The sequence below is a fragment of the Sycon ciliatum genome, chromosome 5, assembly GCF_964019385.1.
Source record: "Sycon ciliatum chromosome 5, ocSycCili1.1, whole genome shotgun sequence".
Classification (NCBI taxonomy): Eukaryota; Metazoa; Porifera; class Calcarea; order Leucosolenida; family Sycettidae; genus Sycon; species Sycon ciliatum.
Window position 1 is genome coordinate 7015489 of NC_088647.1, and position 18897 is coordinate 7034385.

Consider the following 18897-nt stretch of genomic DNA (forward strand, 5'->3'; position numbering starts at 1 on the left):
GGGCCAGGTATTCTTGTAGGTTATACTTTTTTAAATACACGTATACATTATGATGTACTGCTACGGTATAGCCATACTTTACATGTGCACGCACTATGGTGCTAGTACTAGTACTGTACTACTACTACCGGTAGTAGTACATTTTCTCCTTCAGTAGTATTATGCTAGTGCCTAGCAGTCATTGTAGCACCCGCAGCTGCCCCAACTACAATTCGCCTTACATTGTACATCATGTAGCTGGTCACGGGTGCTTCACCACAGTGCCAATCAGCTATCGCAAAGTCATACTCATAGTGCCTAGTGCCAGTAGTGGTAAGCTGCACGGCTCCATCACCGCACTGGCGCTAACAATAACGTTATGGCCGAGAGCTAGAGTCGCACTATATAATTTTATTACTAACAATGATTACCGGCGGTATGTACATACTCACTCATTGATACCACTACCACACCAGTGACCCGGCGCGGTGTTGGCTGATGCCTGCACTGCTGTGATATGACGGCCATGAATTATCATGCAGCCTGCAGAGTGATGATGAACAAGGAGCTCAATACTACTGGCCCCAGAAACTCCCCCAGTATTATAAGATAGTTCCTAACCTACCCTACAGTATTACAAATGCCCATGTCACGATAATATCAAGAGGTAACTGGTTGGTTATCAATATTATGGTTATGGTGCTTTCTGTGCCATAGACACCTACCGATTGCCTTTATGAAGTCAGGAATAGTATCTTTCGCCTTGCAGTGAGCCCAGAACCGGGACTTCAACATAATCATTGAATCGCTTACTGGTAGATCTACATGATTGACAGATTGTAATGAAAACCGTGCCCAGGTCTCCTGGATCCTGTGGCAGTAGCGCGTGGGACCTGGTGAGGCTGACATCGACGGGAATGCAAGTGCAGCAAGATGTGTGTCCAGTTGAACCAGTGAACCCACGGGCCACGCCGCTTCCCCTTTGCATGCCGCCACGTACCGGTATACACGTTGACAAATTTTTCTTTACAACTCCACTGTTTACGCTGTGCTGCACCCTACAAGGCTACAGTGGCCATGTTGGCGGCAGTACAGAAACGCTGCTGAACGCTGGTTATTAGATATCGGGATAAAAAAGCGATCATCCGCATTATGCGAAGTGAAACAGCGATAGGACTGGGAGCAGTTTGGTGGCTGGCACTTTGCCGAGACCATGGGTGTAGGTCTGTCGTGATTCCTTCACTTCCTCTTGCCTTGTTCAGTCTGTCATGCGCCTGTTGCATCTTGTCACGTTTGCGTTGACCGTCGCGCATTGCAGCAGCTGTCGCTGGTTGCCAGCTCCGCTGTTCCTCTGTTTGGGCCTTGTTCGTGATGTGAGCTCTAGTCTGGGAGATGAACGAGCAGTCTACCCTACAGAGGAGCGCCATGGCCGAGTACAATCCAGGGCGGATGGGAAGGCGACCCCATTGGATAGCCCGCAGGCACAGGCCAACGACGTATCAAGAAAGAGATGGAGAAAAACGAGAAGACCCGTGCACGCAACGTACCCGAGACATGTTGCCGGAGGACCTGGATTACTGCACGAGAACGACACTCGAGCGCACGCTGTGCATAGCGCGAAGCAGGCGTGGCTGCTGAACCAAGCTAGGCAAGCAAGAGCGGATCATCCCATGCTGCTGTTTGGCAAGACCGACGTTGGAGAGCTTGCATTGCGTGCTGTATCGTCTAGCCAGGACTTGGTTGTTAGCATGAGCCGGGCTGTTCACCAGCTACTGGTCAGTGGATACCCGGCCGCAGGATTCAACAAATCCGCAGACAACTCGTATGGCAGTTCATCCCAGCATTGGGAGCACTTAGCTAATAATCTCATCCTAACATCATTCATGGCTATGTTGAAGCCCCAGGAAAAGCCTGTGAGCAGCATGGCAGTGGAAGCGCTGACAAATCTGGAGGAGAGAAAACATTGGATGGTGAGTCCGTGATGTTGTCACTCACTATCCAGTCTCTCCCTCCTTCCCTCTCTCCCTTCCTCCCCACCTTCCTACCTTCCTCCCTCCCTGCCTACCTCCCTCCCTCCCTGGCCTAGCTCCCTCCCTTCCTCCCTCCCTCCCTACCTCACGTCCTCCCTCCCTACCTCCGTCCTTCCCTCCGTCCCTCCCTTCCTTCTTTTCTCCCTCCCTCTCTTCCTATGGGTGTTCCTGCACCGTTTCTATGGAAGTGTATGCCCCTTCTCCACAGGTGTGCACCAAGAAGGACCCACGGGTATGTGTGATCCCCAGTGGCATAATCAGTAGGTCACTGTCCCGGAAAGACAGGGGTTCTGGGTTCGAATCCTGCTAGTGGATCCTTCTTTTTGCAACAGGTGTTCCTTCTATGCGTGTTTCTGCCCAGTTTCTATACAGGCAGGGTCCATGCACCATAGCCTAGGCATAGGCCTGTGATTGAGGTCACAGGTGGCTCATCACAAAACATGGCCCAGATCAGCAAACATGATTTTAGTGGAAGTCAGCCCTACCCTCATGCCATTTGGAAACGGGCATCTTGGGAGCGAGACTCACATCGCCAGGCTTACTTTCCAGCGGGCTTTTTTCTCACAGAATTCCACGAGTCCCTTCTCGCCACCTAAAAGGGCTATTGTTTGTCAAGTGAAATCCAGCTACAGCATCACATGAACACTGTAGGTTGAGTCCGGGTTCAAGTGGCGGTGAACTGGAAATCCAGGCTATGATGAACTTTACTGGAAAGAACAGGATTGTCACTAAGGCTAACAAATGACAATGGCCTTTCATAACACGTTGGCACCTGCCCCCCCCCCCTCCCTCATTGCTTGATGAAATACTAAAAATAGAATGATGTGATGTGCTTGTAGTGTGAGGATGATGTCATGTGCTTGTAGTGCGAGGATATATATTTTAAGAGAATGGCATAAATCGGCTCAATCTAGACATGTGTTTAGGACACAAAACAATAACACGTCTCGCTGAATACATGTCGGGATATCGAGCTGATAATTATACTTCAAGTTCAGGCTTTTTCAAAGCAGTCTAATACTGTTGTTTGATATTGTTCTCGGTCCAGGTTACACTGAAAACCGTCTCCAGTGCTGTGAATGCTGCTCACGCTCTGCTTAGCATGAGTATTGCATACGACCTGCTCTATCACAATCTGACGGCGAGCACAAGACACCGCGTCTCCAGCAGGGTGATCGCGGAGACAGCTAAGCTCGAGAGGTACATCCTACACAGGCCGGCGTCAGCATCAGACTGTAGCTGTACGTCGCCACCAGTCATCAGCGTGGCTCTCTTGGCAGGATCACTGGCTAGCCAGCATGATGGCAACATGACCGCGGCGCTGCTGAGGCAGAACACGGCCAAGCGGGAAATGGAACAGCTGCTGGAAGGTCTGCAGCATGTCACCGACGGATCTGTACCCACACGGCTTGGTCACTGCAACTACATGTACGCCACACGGGCGATATTCCTTTACATGCACCTGGCCAGGAGACACCTGGATGCTGATCATTCCAAGCATCCATGGTTACTGCGTCACTTCTCCTTCATGGTATCTACTGCACCACCGGGCTATCTTGAGTCCACGGCCATTCCGGGGAATAACAACCCGATGTCCTATGGTCCCGAGGCGCAATTCCGGTTCCTGGACTCATTTGCGATGAAGAATGGTCATGGTTATTGGCTGGCCGAGATGATACGCCTCAACCGTACGGCCGAGCCGGGCTTCAACGCATTGCATGCGTCGCGCTATCACCACATGCAGGCATTTGAACTGCTCTGGAACGTGCCCGGCCCGACGTCCGTGCCACCGGACAAGTTGCTGCGCTCGCCAAGCCTCACGGTCCTGCCCGACTGGGGTGGGGCGGTATATGGGGCAGGTCCTCTACCGGGGGCGACACACCTTGGTGTCCGGGTCGGGCATGCGATAGTAGATGACGGAGATCAGGAAGCATTGTTTTCCTGCAAGTTTGCAGGTCAGCATGCTAAGCAACAGTCACTGTTCTTTTCACCTCATGGTAAGCCGTTTATCACCGAGCCAGTCCGTGCAGCTTCAGGCCAACTGCAACAACAGAATGGCTGGGAGTTTCGAACCAATGCTGGGGGACACACCATTGGAAGCTGCACGGCCGAAGATTACAAGCATTCCATGACAACAGGCACAGCTGGAGATGCAGCAGCCGTGGACGCTGCAGGCATCATAACGGCACTGGAGCACGATGGCGTTGTGTTCGTGCTGAGCGAGCTAGTAGGAATGTACTGTGCCAGTGCACGTCTTAAGAGCCACACTCGAGCTCTGTTTTTACTTGACAGCGACACACTGCTAGTTGTGGATGCCATAGAGAAACAAGAAGCGAGCATTGCAACACACGGCAATGTATTCTGGCATAGCAGTTATGAACCGTTTGAAAGCCTGGATCACGACACTAGTGGCGCAGCTCAGGCAAATGGCCAGAACTATATATTCTGGTTCTCAGATCAGCCTGGAGTGTCGGCATCAACCGGTCTCACTACCTTACCTGAGCGCGATGAAGATGGCAATGCGAGTAAGCACCATCACTATCTGAATGTATCTGTGCCATTGGAACAACCGATAACACGCATTGTCTGGCTGCTCACAGCAAACCCCAATATCACGCCTTCGTTCGAGTTCTCGCGCTCATCGGGACTCGGCGTTGAGCTGCTGGTGAACACATCCGGGCAGACACGTTGTGCCTACGACTACAGGATCTCGCTGGTCACCGGCCATTCTCACGTGAACAACCGCTATATTTGGCATTGCACAGGGTCCCTTGCACGTATAGAGCTGGGTACAGCAGCAGCAGCAGTAGTAGAAGCAGCACCGTCTGGAGTGGGAAATGTCACGTCAGCCAAGCAGATCAAGGACCAGTCACACTCCACAGTAGCAGTGACTACCGCTAGCAACTCACTGGTGTGCAATCTGAGCAAGGTTGCTGATAGAAGCACAGACTATCTTCTGTACATTGCCGTGTTGTATGTACTCGGTCTGGGTGCACTGGTCTTTCAGTTCACTGTTCTGCAGCGCAGCGAGCCTGTCTGTCTGTGCTGCTGGATTTGCGTTAGCTGTGCGCTCTCCTGTGTTCTCGTGCTGAAAGTGGTGGCAATCACTATTGCGCTGAGCTCCAGTCAGGTCAGCATTTGTGAAGGAGAACGTTTTAAAGCAGCTATCTATTCCAACCAGGATGATCAGTCGTCGTCCCCGCAAATCATGACATTCTGTAACTCATCCTTGCCCAGAGCCGACACATCACTCACAGACTGGCGATCATCAGCCGAAAGTCCCAGCGTCATATTCACGTCCCTACCAATGTCCAGGACAAGCGTGCTCGCAGCGGAGACCCTACTCGAGAGAAGTCTTGATGCCGTTCTTCTGCCCATGCACAATCTTTCCGAGCATGGTGACATGAGGTGGGACAGCCTCTCGCCATGCGTTTGGGCAGATGATGAAGTATCTACTTGGAGGTACATGACGTTCTCATGGCTTAGAGAGCTGAAGGAGGCTTCTCTGGATGCAAGTTTGGTCTCTCCCAACTGGCTATCCGAACAGAAGACCAATTCATCAGATGAGCTGTTTCAAGCACAGCACAAGCTGGAAAGAGACCCGTCTGCTCTAGCCATCCTGGCTGATTGGAATGCAGAATGGTTGCTGAAGATGAAGTGGTTCATTGAAGATATGCGGCCGTCTCGACTTGTTGTTCTTGTGGATGATCCGCGACAATGGGTAGCTGACGTTCTGAGAGAGCAAACACTCACGCCAGAAAAGCAAGAGCAAAACCTGACAGGTCAAATCTCAGCTCTATTTAATCTCCGCCATCATTACGAATGCGACCAGGCTGATCCGTGTACAGTAATGTTTAACAGTCTTATCCTCTCCGCCCGAGAAGAACACCGCAAGGTGCCCGCAAACACCACCGCCGTGTTGGCCAGGCTATGGTCTGCATACACTAACATATCGCTGTGCCTGGCCAGCAAACCACCATTCTCTAAGAGTGTCCGTTTCATCCCCGTCGGACAGTTCCTGGAGCAAGGAACACACATTGCTCGACGTCTTTATCAGTTTCTAGGAATACCGTTCCGACCAGAAGTACAACGGTATATTGAAGACGTTACATGTATGACTGGTTTAGCTAGCCATGCATCACTATACCATGCTTTCAAAGCACAACACTGGTCAAACAGTCTGAACTCGTCTGACGTCTCCATTGTAGATTCTCTGTGCCAGGACACAATGCGTGTCTTTGGGTACTCACCTCACTAATGGGATGTGTGCGTGTGTGTGTGTGTGTGTGTGTGTGTGTGTGTGTGTGTGTGTGTGTGTGTGTGTGGCGGAGCGGCTTCCTAGTGGCAGTGCTGACTTCTCTCGAACTCTCTCTTCTACTCTCCCCTATCTCGGGGGCGGCGTGGCCAAGCATTTGGCAGCTGTACACCAGGCCAGGCCAGGTGTGTGTGTGTGTGTGTGTGTGTGTGTCTGTGTGTCTGTCCGGGTGTGTGCACATGAACATGTGTGCCATGACTGTGAGTATGCAGGTGTGTGTGTTTGTCTAGCTTCTCGTATGCTGTCTCAGCTCACACATAGGTGTTCGTTTACTGGCTGCCTTGGGTTGTTGACACATTATTTTAGCCTTGACTCAATTATTTTTTTAGGTAGAAAATGATTTAATCAGTATTTATTACAGCCTCTAGCCAACACAATGAATTCAACCGAGGCTACTTGAGTACAGCATTTGAAATGTACCATGATGTATGATTTTACCTTCTACTATTGAACGATTGCAAGCTTGCATTAGAACTTGCATTCCATCCAGAAAAAAAGAAGATGACCACCGGGTTGTAGTTAGCGCGGTGTGCCGGATGATCTTACACATCTTTTGACATCATCCACCTGTATTTGGCATTCTTTGTTGCCATGGGGACGTAGCATGTATTCATCTTTGCCAACAAGCACTGGAGCTTTCCACTAATACAAATGACATATTTTTTATAACGTGTGGCCGCCCGCCATTGTGGTGGATAGTCTCTCTCTCTCTCTCTCTCTCTCTCTCTCTCTCTCTCTCTCTCTCTCTCTCTCTCTCTCTCTCTCTCTCTCTCTCTCTCTCTCTCTCTCTCTCTCTCTCTCTCTCTCTCTCTCTCTCTCTCTCCCTCTCCCTCTCCCTCTCCCTCTCCCTCTCCCTTTCCCTCTCCCCGCCTCTCTCTCTCTCCAAGCTGCGGGACACACTTACTTGGCTTGTCAACGTTTTCAAAAGTACTTCAGTATCATTCAAGGGCAGGACCTGTGTTCTAAAGTAACAATGAACAAAAATAATAGCTACATCCACTACCACGTGTTGTAGATCACGTGGCGATACTAATCACGCTGTCAAATCAGGGCAACTGTAACATGCTAGCCGCATAGCAGAACTATAGAGCACATTCATACATAACTATGGCTGTATAGTGAAGGTAGTACAACGCCTGTGGTCGTGAGATCCGACCAGCTTCTTCGACCATAGGTATCAGAGTCATTGTAATCTGGGTGTCATCGGCTCGATAAAATTGAGGGTAAAAGAGAAAACATGCAAAGGTTGGAAAAAATGGAGGAGACAACCCCTGACAAGGTAGATAAAAATAATGGCAGTGCAAGAAAGTTACGACCAACGAGGAATGAACGGCAGTGAGAAAGAGTATGCATGACACAGAAGATTACCACCGCGTAGATTTGGATGCATGTTTCGTGCACGTGTGCAGTGGCGGCATGCACGACTGAGATAAGCAAGTACCGGTGCACTGCCAGGTATAGGGCTCAGGGTGTGTCCAAGAACTACACGGTCTAGTAATGTTAGGCAAGTGGGGAAGGATTATGGATGTGACAGTCATGAGTGTTATGCAGCTACTGGCCAGATTCACAGGAGCGTAACAACGTCGTCTTTGTAATGGAGCGAAACAATCCAGCACAGGTCGCCTGTCACGTTTTGAATGGTTTCCGTGGCACCCGTTCTCTCATGATAGCCAGTGAGGGTACGTTGGTCATGATCCACAGTGAGTTGAATGATGTCACTGCTTTTCCAAGGCTGACCAAGCGATCTTCGTATCAGGCTGAATGGACTAGTAGAGCCGTCCCAGCCAAAACATTTGGCCTTGTCTTGTAGGAACGTATGAAACTGAGGAGCGGTAGACGAGCAGGCGCCGAGAAAGATGTGGCTGTTGCCTGACTTGTCAATTCTCACCTTCTGTGTACTTACACCGGTCTGTCTACCCATCGGTGTAGTGCCCACGGATGCATAGCTAACTCTATATCTTAGACACTTGACAGAGGTTCCATCACCTTCAATCGCCAAATGACTGCTACAGCGGGCTGCATCGAACACCGGCTTTGTCATAGCACTAACCAGCAGCCCATGTGGACTTCCTTGCAGGTGACAACCAGCAACAGTAGCTGATACTGTGTGTAGACCAGCTGGCAATGATCCCTGATCAATTTGAACACGTCCAGGTAATGATTCACACAGAGTGTCCAAACTCAACACGTCCTCATCATCACAGCTCTTCACAGTAACTCTAACTGCGATGTTGTCAAGTTGTGCTTGGCTAACAACGATGGCTGGGGGAGGAGTACATGAAGCGACAGTTGTGGCATCTGCAGCAGGAGCAATGTCAGTACACACATCCAGTTGAAGATGAAGGACAACATCATCATGAGTCGTTACTTTGTCAGGACATTCCAGTACGGCACAGTCAACCACATCCAGAACACCTCCACATTTCTCAATGTCATTCTGCAGTTCTGTGGTGTCGGTACTGGCAAAGACGATGCCACCAGCTGTGCATGGCTTCCCTTCCACTCCTGTTGTTTTAATAGCTTTGTCCAAGGTTCCATCTAGCCACGAAAACATACGCAGCAGGTCAACCTCATCTGAAAGTGACTGCAGAATGAGCCCAGCACTCTCCACTTGTGCAACGCACTCTTGCAGGCGATTCAGCTGCTTTTCTAGTGGTATCAGCTTCTTTGACCTCATCGCATCCAGCTTCGCTAACAGATCTGCTTCACGCTTCTTCAATCTTTCCATCAGCTCCGTAGTAAAGTCGGTGACCTTTGTAGAAGCGCACTCTGTTTGTTTATCTAGTGCTTCAATATTCTTGCTGACATTTCTCATGGCGATGGTAATGACACCATCAGATTCGGATGTACAGCTAGCTAGCTTTTCAGAAAGCTTGTCACGTGACATTTGACTTGCACTGTGGATGTCCAAGACCTGATGATCTTGTTTGTGTGAAGGTGCCAGCTTGCATCTTGGGCACAGAATCTGGTTACATTGGACGCAGAATCGACTCAAATTTTCATTTGTGTGCAATGCACACTTTCGACTTTGTTGATCGTTTGTTTCCCCTGTCGAACCTTTCCTTGATGAGGATGCGGCGCCGGCTGGGCCGATGGGTTTGACAATATGCCCTCTACTGCTTTTAAATAGAGGATGGCTGGCGGCGTGGATATTACACATCTTCACGTGGCAGTTCTCACAATTGTTAGTGGCTGGTGTATCGTCTCCGCATTCTTCGCATGCAGATATCGCCCGACTCTCATCGTTATCCGCTACACTCTCCAGATTTCCATGGAGCCGGAGCACAACATTTGGCAGTGACCGTAGCGGCTCCACACCAACAGACAGCTGCGTGGAGGAGAAACATTGCGGACACTTGATTGATCCGTCAAAGTCGATGTTATTTTGCACACAGGGAACGCACAGCGTGTGCAGACAGGAAATATACTTTAGAGTTGTGCTCGATGAGCCACAACCACTACACTGAGCAGTCGGAGTCGACATCGCCCGCGGCGGAGACGTTGGAAGTAATAATTACTGGTTCAGGTGGAAGAATGAAAAGCCGCCCGAACTATCTTCGTCCTCCCTCTTCTCTAAGTCTTGTATGTAGTTACTAGTACTGTATTTCCTCGATTAACTGTTGTACGAGTACATAACAGCAAGAGTCCATAACCCCCGCGGGCCCGGGCGGGGTTATCAGGGGTTAACCGGTTATGGACTCTTGATAACAGACTCGATTCTGCTAGCGCTAGCACAGTTGAACATCGATTATCCGACCACCTCAGGGCAGACAACTGTCAGGCGGTGTTCAGATAAGGCACATGTTCTGGATAAGAAAAAACTGTCCCTCACACACTTTCAGTGGTTATTACTAGCCGCACGACCTTTTTACTTTTTACTTTTCAAAATTTTCGTATTTTTTGAATGGCTCACTACATGCACAGTGCGTACTAGTACTCTACGGCACGTGCGCCCAAAAAAGCTGTTACGGATAATCAAATGGTCGGATAGTCGATGTGCGGATAATCGATGTTCAACTGTAGCGCGCTAGCGCCTTCCGGGAATTCCGCGAAGTAAGTTCCGGTCCTCCATCGCGCTCAGCTACCACGCACTATGTCTGTACCAGTCAACTACTCAGTCAGACGTCTAGACGTCAGTAGACGGTAGCCATACCTGCACGGCGGCAGCAAACGGTCCGAGTCGTGATGTCGCAGTCTACGTCTACAACCACGGTACCGCGGTCTACTCTACTCTCTAGCCCACACTGCTGGGCCACAGGCTACATGAAGATCTGACAAGTGACCAGGTACGTGACAGTACGAGTAGTCAGGAGTCGCCTTTACAAGAGAACACCGGTACGCACCATGAACACAATGACAAACGAGGTATCGATCAATGATCAAAAAAATGTACTCATACTGTCATAGTACATACTCCATGGGGGATCCAGTAGGCAGTACTGCACTGTCTGCATGCAGTCCATAGTAACTAACTTTATCTCATGTCGTCGGGCGAAAATACCAAATTTCAGAAATCCTTGTTGCTTTTGGACGAAATCATTGTTCGGACGCCTGAAGTCGTGATGCTCTGCACTCTTACTAGTCATAGTTGATGATGGCCGGAGAGATTCAGTGCATGGCAGGGAGCGCCACAAAGCGAGCCACGTGGCGCGTGACTCCAGCGCTCGCGACAAGTATCCTCCTATGGATTCTCGTGTTTGTCGGATTGGCCACTTGTGTCCAACCGCGAATGCAGTCACGGAATACCAGGAGAAAGCAGTCTGAACACCAGCTGCAGCAGCAGCAGCGGCAGCCGTTTAGAAATATCGCTGCTGGTAGAAATGTTGGTGACCGTACACGAATACTGAGAGACCGTGGCCATAGTCAGCGGCAAGGCGATGAAACATCCCAGCTGAGGCACGTACAGCGAGAGCGTGCTTGGGACGATCGTAGAGGAAATCTTGCCATGCGTCCGGGGGCGCGCGCCGCTGTTCGCAGGGATGGTTCCCGTCATACTATCCAAGACTTCCAACCTGCGAACAGGGATACTACCTACGGCCAAGGGCAGAGAGTAGAAATGCATAAGCCTGGCAATCGTGTACGTGCTGTACCTCCCATGCAGTATAGACACGTCACGCAGGCAGCACATGCGCATGGAGTAGATCTACGTAGTCAGAGTTTGAAGCAGAGTAGAGCAGCAGATGATAGCTCTCGGTTACGACAGCCTGGTCAGCCAATTGACTCCAGACGTGCCACACTCAGCGTACACCAACTAACCACTAACGCAAACTCTGCGCAGCGTCAAGGAATGGCAGCATCCAGAGCCAATGCCATGAATGACGATGATGCGACGAGAGCAAAGCGAGAAGATATGATGGAGAAGGAGGAGCAGCAGCCGGATGACAAAGATGGTGATGAAACGCACGAGGGCGACACCGATGGTGGGAATACGGTGGCAAACGTTGCTCATGCTAACGAGGACAGCAGTGAGACCCCACCAAACGTCGCTGGCAACACCGACCGGGACAATGGCGACACCGCAAACGACGAGCATGACGTGAATACATCTCCCACTCTGTCGCCGGAAGAGCAGGAGAAAGTCGACCGTGAGCGAGTGGCGGAGGACGAGAAGGTTCCGGACCCGGCTGTAGCAGCGGATGTGGACATGGATACAGTGCAGAGTGAGCCGATAGAAGAAGACACTGGTGTGGAAGGCACTGTCAGTGCCAGAGTGGATGCTGAAAATAAAGATAACGTCGCCCCAGCTCAAAAACCGGTCAATCGTAACCGATTTGGTGAGCTGCAAGCGCAACTCGCTGACTTGCACAAGTCAGTGCAAACGCCGACAGCCAATCCACTGCCAAGCTATGAACAGCTTCTACACGGATCACGAATACGCGAGGGCCATCCAATGCTGTTATTCGGCGATGCGGAGTTAAAGAGTCTGATCAAACAAACACACAACACACACTCTGGAATCTACAATGACATGAAGGCAGCTGTCAAGGTAATGCTCCAGGATGAGAAGAAGTACCTGCCCCCGGTTGCGGAGCTGGACTTTGCAACGTCTTGGAATGAGCAATACGGCAACCGGCTGGTTGTTCTGGCAATCTACGGAGCATTGTCCCCAGATGACCTGGCTGGACGCGCTGTCGCTGTGAGAAGTCTGCGCCGCTTGACGGCCTACAGCAGCTGGAAGGTAGGTGCCGAGGTGTGTGTGTGTGTGTGTGTGTGTGTGTATGTGTGCCAGCACAAGTTGCTATGGCTTCTGCAGTAGCATCGCTATCATCGCCTCTGGCGATGGGCGTCAAATGGTCAAATGGTGTGTGTGTGTGTGTGTGTGTGTGTGTGAGTGTGTGTGTGTGTGTGAGTGTGTGTGTGTGAGTGAGTGTGTGTGTGTGTGTGAGTGAGTGAGTGAGTGTCAATTGAATTGCATGAGTACACATATCCTCCCCCCCCCCCCCCCAGGGCTGGCGTATATGCAGGGCATATGGCTCGTAGGCCATGACTGTACCAGATCTTACAAATTCCAGCTTTCATGGATGGAATGTCCAGTGTGGAAACAAGTACCGTACTCACTTGATTAGAAGCCCCTCTTGAATAATAGCCCCTCTACAAGGACTGTTTGAAAAATACAAGCCCCTCTCGAATAGAAGTCTGGACTACTATTCACAAAGCATGGGGTGACCAGGTAGTGCCATGTATGAAGGTCAAGTGTGCAAAGAACATCTCGTGCATGTTCATATTGGTACATATCCTGGTCGACGTAGTGTGTGCAAACTAACTCGGGGCCGAGTTGCTGTGAATATGAAAGTTTTAGAGATTCAATTGGAATACTGGTATGGAATGAAACAATAAACGCCCCTCTCGAATAGAAGCCCCTCTTGAATAGAAGCCTCCTCAAAATTGGTATTGAAAAAATAGAAGCCCCCGGCTTCTAATCGAGTGAGTACGGTATGTGAACGCACTAATAACCAATCCTCGCTAGAGTCTCCCTCTCCTCAACTGTTTCTTCTTGTCCAGCGTGGACTACTGGGATTGTTGTGCGTATGCTGCTGGTGAAATGTGTAGCGGAAACAACCAGATATTATGCAGCAAAGAGCTGGGTATGCATCCTCCAATGACACTGAAGTTATGCACGGTGCCCTGTGGCCGACTTGGGGCCGTACCACCACCACCACCTGCCCTGAATTATCTCACTATCTGCACTCACCAAGGAGATACGACTTCGTAGGTTTCCCGTGGTGCTTTCCTCCTTCCTACGTGTTGCCTTCGGTACTTATAGTCTGTATTCTTGTACGTGCATCTCACCATCATACATCTCTCTCTCTCTCTCTCTCTCTCTCTCTCTCTCTCTCTCTCTCTCTCTCTCTCTCTCTCTCTCTCTCTATTTGCGTTGACATTTTTCTACAGGTGTTGTCAGCGCCCAATGACGATGTTCCACGTGCACACACTCTTCTGGGTGTGGCGATTGCCTATGATGTTCTTTTCCACGAGCTGAAGGATTACGAGCGTCACGACATGGCAATGCGCATAAGCGAGGAGACGGCGTACCTGCAGCGCCGTGCTCTGGCCAATGCCGGCTGGAATCGCCAGTACATGCACAACCACATGCTGACGCTGCAGGTGGCACTGCTGGCCGGCGCTCTGGTCACCGAGCAGACGTCGCGTGCCCCGTCGCACGAGCAGCAGGCGCTGGCGCGGCTGGCCATGGAGAGATGCATGCTGCTGTTACGGCACGTCAGCGACGGCTCGATCCACGAGGGAGTTGGTTACACATCCTACAGCACACGCTCTCTGTTCGTGTACATCTTCCTCTCACAGCGGCACTACGGTGTATCACACTTTGAGCACAAGTGGTTGCCTAAGCACTTCGAGTACCTGCTGGCAACAACAATGCCGGGATTTGCCGGCTCGGTAGGAATAGCCGACACGGATAGAGTTTGGTTCTTCGGCCCAGAAGCACAGCTGTATTTTCTGGATCGCTACGTACTCCGGAATGGCCAGGCGAACTGGCTCGCACAAAAGATTCATCAGGCACGGCACAAGTTGCCAGCCGACGCAACCCTCAAAGAAGCAGACTGGTCCATGTTGCCGTTTGAGATGCTCTGGTTCGCACCGCACATGGGCGTAAACTCTCCGTGGAAAGCAACCAACCGACAGCCTGTGCAGATTCTGGATGACTGGGGCGTCGCTACCTACGGCGCAAGCCACCAGCAGCAGTCCACATTTCTCTCGTTGAAAAGCAGCTACATACTCGGTCGTGGCCTTCATCGCCTTGCTGCTACATCTCAAGCACCGCAATCCCTGTACCCATTCCTTGGCGGCATGCCGTCATTTAATGCTGGGCACGAGCATCCGGATCAAGGATCGTTCACATTCTATCCCAACGGCGTACCAATGGTCACCGAGTCCTTCTATTTCATGCCTAAGCTGCCTCATATGGACAACGTCTGGCTGTTTCGCTCAGACGGTTCTGCCTCGGAAGACTCGTGCTCTGACGGAGGAATGCGCGGACAGCTCGGTGGCTGCAAGTCCTGGTTTCAGTATCGTTCAGACGCTGTGAGGGATATGTCAGCGGACATCCTGGTCTCGGATTCCGATGAGGATGTCGTGCTCATGGTGAGTGAGTCGGCCGGGGCATACAGCGAGGACATGGGACTGGAGTCAGTCACGCGTGCTTTGGTACTGCTGCGGAGCGATGCGCTCTTGGTCGTTGACTGCATTCGCAAGAAACCCACCAGCATTGTCCTGCGCGGCAGTGCTTTCTTCAACAACATGTACCAGCCGTTCAGTGTCGACTTTGAAGATGCAACGCGAGCAACGTCCACTGCCGGACACACCATTCAATGGCTCTTTGACAATGATTTAAAGAGCTCAGCAAGGACAGGAACGGTTGCGGATAAGCGCCTGCAGAAGAAGCGTGATGGTCGCGAGGAGAGTTATTACCTGAAGGTGTCCGCGCCTTTACTTCTCGATACAACACACGTCGTGTGGCTCTTGACGGCCGACAGTGCGGCTGTGGCCGAGATGGAACTCATATCCTCGTCGTCGTCTGGCGTTTCGGTGTCAGTGAGCATTGGCTCATCATCGTACGCCGTGTCGATGGTGACGAATCACACGTGTGTTGCCTGTCGCTACGACTACCATGGAAGTGGTATGCTAGCTCACGTGCGGCACGGCGACAGGCTTGTGCGTCCGGGGACAACACCAGTGGACATGCTATCCAAAGTGGACCTGGATCTTCGACCGATGAAGAACATCCTGCCGTCCACTGTCAACCAGCAGGTTTTCGGCTACTTGTGCATCTCCATCATTGGCTGGTCGGTGACCGTGCTGTTTGTCTTCTGGCGCTTCAAGTTCCTGCGGCAGCCACGCTACATGTGGCCGGTCGTGCTGTGTGTAGTCTTGTGGATCGGCATTCTCCTTATACTCATCGCGTCCAGTATCCTGCATGAACTTCCAAACTCGATGAAACTGGCCATCTCGCTGTCATCAATTGGTATCGGCGGCGAGCAGGCTGGGGATGTCCTGTTGGATGCGGGGGGCAGCAGGCCGCGTGTTCTCATCACAGGCTTGCCTATGGGCAAGGCGCCGTATCTTCTCTCGAGTCACCTGCTGAACGCCACGCCCGATGCAGTGTTCCTGCCACTGTCCGATTTACCCATGAAGGCCGGCGTCGCTCTCTCCCCGCTGGCGTCCTGCATCTGGCCCAGCACGTCCGTGTCTCCTCTTCAAGCCCTGGCAGCTTCATGGTTAACACAGGTGTACGATCAAGCGCAGCCTGCTCTCAAACACGCCACTACCAGGCATAAGCCAACCGAAGCCTACCTGCAAGCCAAGGCGAAGCTGGCTGTCGATCCCTCAGCTCTGATCATTGCTGGTGACATGGACGGGACGTGGCTGGCGAAAACACGCTGGTTCTTGGATTCCGTACCCTCCTCAAAGGTTGTCCTACTCATCTGTCATCCGGTCCGCTGGGTGGCTGATATCATGAAAGTGGGCTCTCTCCTGCCAAACAGCGGTGTTGGTCTGTATGACCAGGTTGCACGAATCCTGAAACCGGTGGGAAATCACTGTGATGACTCAAGTCCGTGCGCACGCCTGTTCGAGCCACTGCGCAAGCTGGCGCTGAGCGAAGTCCAACGGGAAGACGCACCGCTGCACAAGGTTCTGGCCACAGTCTGGCTGGCGTACACAAAATGGTCGCTGTGCGAAGCCAGGCAACATGGCTCCGTGCTTACGGTCAAACTCGAAGATTTTCTCAGCCATGCAGTCGGCACGTCGCGTAAGTTCTACCGCTTTGTCGGCCTGCCACACAGACCAGTAGTTATCAGCCATCTTCGGATACTCATGGAAAGTGATGTGCCACAGGACGGGCAAGCAAAGGCTGATCTTGATCGGAGCTCCGGCAAATTCTACACACTCTCCCCGGAGATGCGCCTGGACGTGCGCAAAATATGTTATGATCTGATGCGCCAGCTTGGATACTGATAAGAGGAGAGTGTTTGTGATAGCGCTGTGAGAGTGTGTGACCAACTGCCCCGTTCATGTAGTGTGTGCCGAGTACTACACAGAGAATTGGCAAGATTGACCACCAAGCCCGGCATACCTGGCTTCAATACAGGATCAGCGGCTAGATTTTACTTTCTAGTCAAGTTTCGACCAATCCAGTTGGCCGAGTGCTTGACATGTGAGAATGGGTATTTCCCGAGAGGTTGACGACAAGTGTATGCAGAGAATATCTGGTTGGACAATCTACATTGAGCGCTGCATTGATTCAATGGTGCATGCACGATTTAGCTGGCTGCTGCGTCATGCATGGCTAATGCACTGCAGTATGTACGGCTACCTAGCCGGTAAACTGTCTTACCCTGCTGGCAGGAAAGACACGGGCTTCAATTCATGGCATTCGCTTTGCAGATAGCCACGACGCTACCGCGGAGACTACCTTGATTTTGGCTAAGGCCTGTGGAGAATCCGTGAATACAGTCATATGCAAAATTATTATCACTCTGGCAAAAATCTGAATGCTACTTTGCTGCCTTGATCCATACCTTGCCTCCATTTGATGTACGACAATGCAGTCCACTATTAATGGTGTACTAGCTGTGCTAGTACTTGTTAGCAACAATCCGAACTAGCGCACACACTGCACTGCATTGCTTTGTACTGCATTCAAGACTGACGTCATGCGCTTTGTTTTGCTGCGTAATCACAAAAGGCACCAGCCCATTTTGCGGAAAAGAAAAACAAATCTTGCTTGCCCTGTTGTGCTCTTCCAGACAACGGATCGTGCTTCAGCAGTGTTTCTTTTCCTTTCGTAGCTTTTCTGCCAGCCCGAGTGTCACCTCGACACTGTATTTCTTCAGTACGTCTGACCTAACTGTCGACACTGTCAAGGCAATGCCTTGCCAAGCCCCCGCGGCGAGCCTTCTCAGCGCGGCTTGAATCCGAAAGGAAACTTAGTAAAAGTATTTTACAGGACCGTTTGCTGGCACAACTAGCCCTTGGTAGTGAGGTCTGCTCCGGCCAGGAGAACCAGCAACATGACAGTGCGGACACGGCTCGCGAGCCCAGAAGCCCGACTTGCACCAATGCCTCCTCCGCCAGCTCAGGTGACGCGGGCTCAACGGATCTCTGCGCTCCCGTAGATCTACGTGACGAGGTGTAGTCGGCTTTGTCGGCCGCCATTTTATTATTATCGGATAGCATTGTGCCGCTCCTCACCCAAGGCCAAGGCAATGCGGCTGCTGCCGCCACTACGCCAGGCCAAGCTCCTGTAACCCACCCGATCAGCCACTTGCACCAGCTGTGCCCAAGGCTGTGCAAGAACGTATCTTGCGAGGGGAGTTCGTAGATTTTTCAAGTTTGTTGCCTGAAATTCTTGCACACTTCCGGCCCAACATTCCGGCTGGTGCACAGCCCGAATAACGATAGCCAGCTAAATATCGTTGAGTCGGATGACCGTACGCGAAGCAGGTGCGTCGCAAGGTTCACGATAATTATACATGTAGCTACCCGGCTCGAGGCATGGACCACATACATGTCTGTTATCACGGCTGCTGCCCTACACCGCACTGCTGAACTGCTGAACTGATTGCGTACCAGCAGTTGATCCTGACTGCTAACCGCCAGTTCTTCCCAAGCGCGTGGCTAGAGTACGACCGCCAGCTGCGGCTGCTCGTGGCCCAGTAACCAGGCACGAAGAGGTTGGACACCATCGACGTGAACCTATGGCAGATAGCTGTCACAGGCCATGCACACCCAAAATGCGCTCAATGTAAGACGGCCCATCCAGGGGCGGTTTGTGTCCTTTTCGTCCCCAAGCCAGCAGCATTTACCTCCAGTGGTCGCAACCATACCAGCGACGGCCAAGAAATCTGCCGCAACTTCAATGAAGGTCGCTGTTCTTCGTCGTCGTGCCGCTTCTCCCACACCTGCAGCCAGTGTGGCAAGGACCACCCATGCATCATGTGCAACCAGCAGCAGCGCGGAGCCAATCGGCCACCCCGCCGCCCCTAGCAGAATGGCTACTGAATAGCTTGACTCGGTACGTAGCTTCTTTCCTATACACTCTGCAGACACCACACT

The 18897-nt window shown here is 51.5% G+C and overlaps 2 protein-coding genes across 2 annotated transcripts; both read left to right on the forward strand.

Annotated features, from left to right (window-relative positions):
- Positions 1-459: 459 nt before the first annotated feature.
- Positions 460-6798, forward strand: LOC135817387 (dermatan-sulfate epimerase-like protein). Its single transcript, XM_065330563.1, has 2 exons — positions 460-1949; positions 3058-6798. Exons 1-2 carry the CDS (start codon positions 1248-1250, stop codon positions 6265-6267), a joined length of 3912 nt encoding a protein of 1303 aa, XP_065186635.1. The 5' UTR covers positions 460-1247; the 3' UTR covers positions 6268-6798.
- A 3964-nt stretch (positions 6799-10762) lies between these two features.
- Positions 10763-18897, forward strand: LOC135817388 (dermatan-sulfate epimerase-like protein). The gene is made up of 2 exons (XM_065330564.1): positions 10763-12502; positions 13717-18897. Exons 1-2 carry the CDS (start codon positions 10916-10918, stop codon positions 16795-16797), a joined length of 4668 nt encoding a protein of 1555 aa, XP_065186636.1. The 5' UTR covers positions 10763-10915; the 3' UTR covers positions 16798-18897.

Coding starts and splice junctions, on each gene's coding strand:
- LOC135817387 (XM_065330563.1), top strand. CDS start 1,248: ATGCGCCTGTTGCATCTTGTCACGTTTGCGTTGACCGTCGCGCATTGC. Junction 1,950..3,057: donor AGGAGAGAAAACATTGGATG/GTGAGTCCGTGA, acceptor TTCTCGGTCCAG/GTTACACTGAAAACCGTCTC.
- LOC135817388 (XM_065330564.1), top strand. CDS start 10,916: ATGATGGCCGGAGAGATTCAGTGCATGGCAGGGAGCGCCACAAAGCGA. Junction 12,503..13,716: donor CGGCCTACAGCAGCTGGAAG/GTAGGTGCCGAG, acceptor ATTTTTCTACAG/GTGTTGTCAGCGCCCAATGA.